Raw genomic sequence first — 2,729 nt, 5'->3', positions numbered from 1 at the left:
TTGAATCTATGTTTATCGATTACTGACTAAACGTGATTCTTCTGTGATGAAAGTTCCACTTTATCGTATTAGTTTCATCCATTGGTATCGAATTATTTGATAATGGAAAACATGAATATTGAATATGGTGAAGACGTATATAAAAAGATATCCTCTACATGGATGGTGACTCCATCGACAGCTATAAATTATCCTTGTACTTATCCTGCATTTGCTATGAATGGAATTAGTTCTTTGGTTTCAACAGATGTTATTCCATATATTAGGGATACTGCTAACCAGTTGATGTAATCAACTGGGAGTGCTGTTGCTGATCTGCTTTCCTGTATTCATGATGATTTCAAGTATATGGCTGAGAATCATCGTGCTCTCACTTCTATTTGTTTTGGTACTGGAGCTGCAATTGCTGTGGCTTCTCTTACGAATGCACTAGGTGCTGCAGTAGCTCTGGGTGGTTGTTCTTCTCCTGGAATAATTGCTCACACTTTGGCTGCTTCTGCAATGAGTATTGCATGGAAAACTGGGATAGGACCTAGTCTTGTATCTGCTGCTCAAAGTGCTGGAGCTCTCTTCGTGAATGCAACTGGAGGTAGTGTTGTTGTTGCTGTTGCTGCTGTTGCTGTTCCAGTCTTAGTGGGTGCAACTGTAGGTTATTACATTTATTATCCAGAAGCCTTTCAAAATATGACAGATACTGTAAAGAATTCTTTTCAAAATTGGTGTAAAGTGGCTTCTCAGTCGTCAGTAGTAAAATCCTTGCTACAAAAACAAGAAATACTTCAATAATGTATTTGTTTATGGAAGACACTAGTGATAACCAAAATGATAAGTGACAATTCAACTCAATTCGCCTACCAATTACATTCTTCTTAACACATTCATAAGAATCCCTTCGCTTTGCGTATTCATTAAATGAGTTCACATGAACTTGCTTCCCATATTTGTTGAACTTAACAGATCCTGAAACTGACTTGAGTCCTTATTACTATTATTTAATCTAGTTACTGTGTAAACAAAGACATGGCAACATATAGCAATACAGACATAACTATCATTTTTCGCTCTTCAACCATCTGTAGAGACCATAACCCACAGCTCCAGCTACTACAACTGGAGCAGCAGCAGAAGCAGCAGCCACAATAGTACTACCTCCAAAAGCATTAACGAAGAGAGCTCCAGCACTTTGAGCAGCAGATACAAGACCAGCTCCAAGACCAGTTGTTGATGTAACACTCATAGCAGAAGCAGCTACAGAACCACTAATTATTCCAGGAGAACTAAAACCAAGTAAGGCTGCTACTCCACCTAGTGCATGTGTAATAGCACCAGTAGCCACTCCAGCTCCAATTCCAGCAGCTATTCCAGCAGCCTTCTTAGAAGAAGAAGGGAACTCTCTGAATACTTCATTTCCATTCTTGTACTCTCCTTGACAAATCAGAGTATCATTTTCATCATATGAAGAGAAAGGACCATTCAAAATATCATCCTTCAAAGTACATTTCAACTGACAACCTTTATCATCAATACGAATACATTCTCCATTCAACTTGTCATTTTGATAAGTCAAAATGCAAACAGGTTTGACTTCTCCCAAGAGTTTCATAAGAGCTTTTCCTTCTTTCTTTCTATCTACACACTTTATAAATAGGAAATAGATTAGATTATTCTTCTTAAATACCAAACCATTATCACCAGATGTAATGTATTCAAACCCATATAATGGATGATCCGGATTCAGCAAAGGATCATTATTACTAACTTCAGGTGAAGACATTACTCGATATTTGATAATGGCTTTCATTACCAAGTAATCGCGATTATTCGTCGATTATTGGACAGTAAATTAATTTGGTTGTTTTGTTTCTATATTAGTAGTTGAATTGACACCTATGCAATGAAAATAGTCAAGGATATGGACAATAGCATCGTCAATACAGTCCTATTTATACTTCCTATTAGCCTAGAAAATGATAATGAATGACAGAAGACAACTGACGAAGGTTTTTTCTTCCTTTCTGAAAGATAATCTGACCTTCAGATGTCTCTCGAACTGAATCATGTGTACTGTGGGTATGGTACATTATATCCTGAAATAGATTGATTACTTGAAAACAGATATGTCAATCACAATAGTATAACAATATCAATACTCATATAATCTTCATCATTGTAGCTGACTTCCTAAAGAAGCAGAAGCGCAGCTCCAACTGCTACAACTGGAGCAGCAGCAGAAGCAGCAGCCATAATAGTACTACCCCCGACAGCATTAACGAAGAGAGCTCCAGCACTTTGAGCAGCAGATACAAGACCAGTTCCAAGACCAGTTGTTGATGCAACACTCATAGCAGAAGCAGCCGCAGAACCAGCAGCTATTCCAGGAGAACCGAAACCAAGCAAGGCTGCTGCTCCACCTGCTGCATTTGTAAGAACGCCAGTAATCGTTCCAACGCCAGCAGAAGCTAATAATGAACTAATGCCAAACATAATATAAATAATAATATAGATTCATACATGCTGAAATCGCTTGAAAGAATAGTCACGTTCAGTCATCAATTGGTAATTATGAATTCAACACTAATTGCTTGGGATTTCAGTATGATTTCATCATATGGCATCATCCATTTCATGAATTTGAATACATTACATCTGGTGATAATGGTTTGGTATTTAAGAAGAATAATCTAATCTATTTCCTATTTATAAAGTGTGTAGATAGAAAGAAAGAAGGA

At 37.3% G+C, this 2,729-nt stretch overlaps 1 protein-coding gene across 1 annotated transcript; it reads left to right on the top strand.

Annotated features, from left to right (window-relative positions):
* Positions 1-348: 348 nt before the first annotated feature.
* On the top strand, positions 349-688 carry JH06_5469 (hypothetical protein; the record flags this gene model as incomplete). The annotated part of the gene is given in 3 exon segments (XM_014669399.1): positions 349-505; positions 530-633; positions 650-688. 3 exon segments carry the CDS (start codon positions 349-351, stop codon positions 686-688), a joined length of 300 nt encoding a protein of 99 aa, XP_014524885.1.
* Positions 689-2,729: the final 2,041 nt, after the last annotated feature.

The sequence above is a fragment of the Blastocystis sp. subtype 4 genome (genome assembly GCF_000743755.1).
Source record: "Blastocystis sp. subtype 4 strain WR1 chromosome Unknown seqid_0593, whole genome shotgun sequence".
Classification (NCBI taxonomy): domain Eukaryota; class Bigyra; order Opalinata; family Blastocystidae; genus Blastocystis; species Blastocystis sp. subtype 4.
This window is presented reverse-complemented; position numbering and strand designations above follow the sequence as displayed.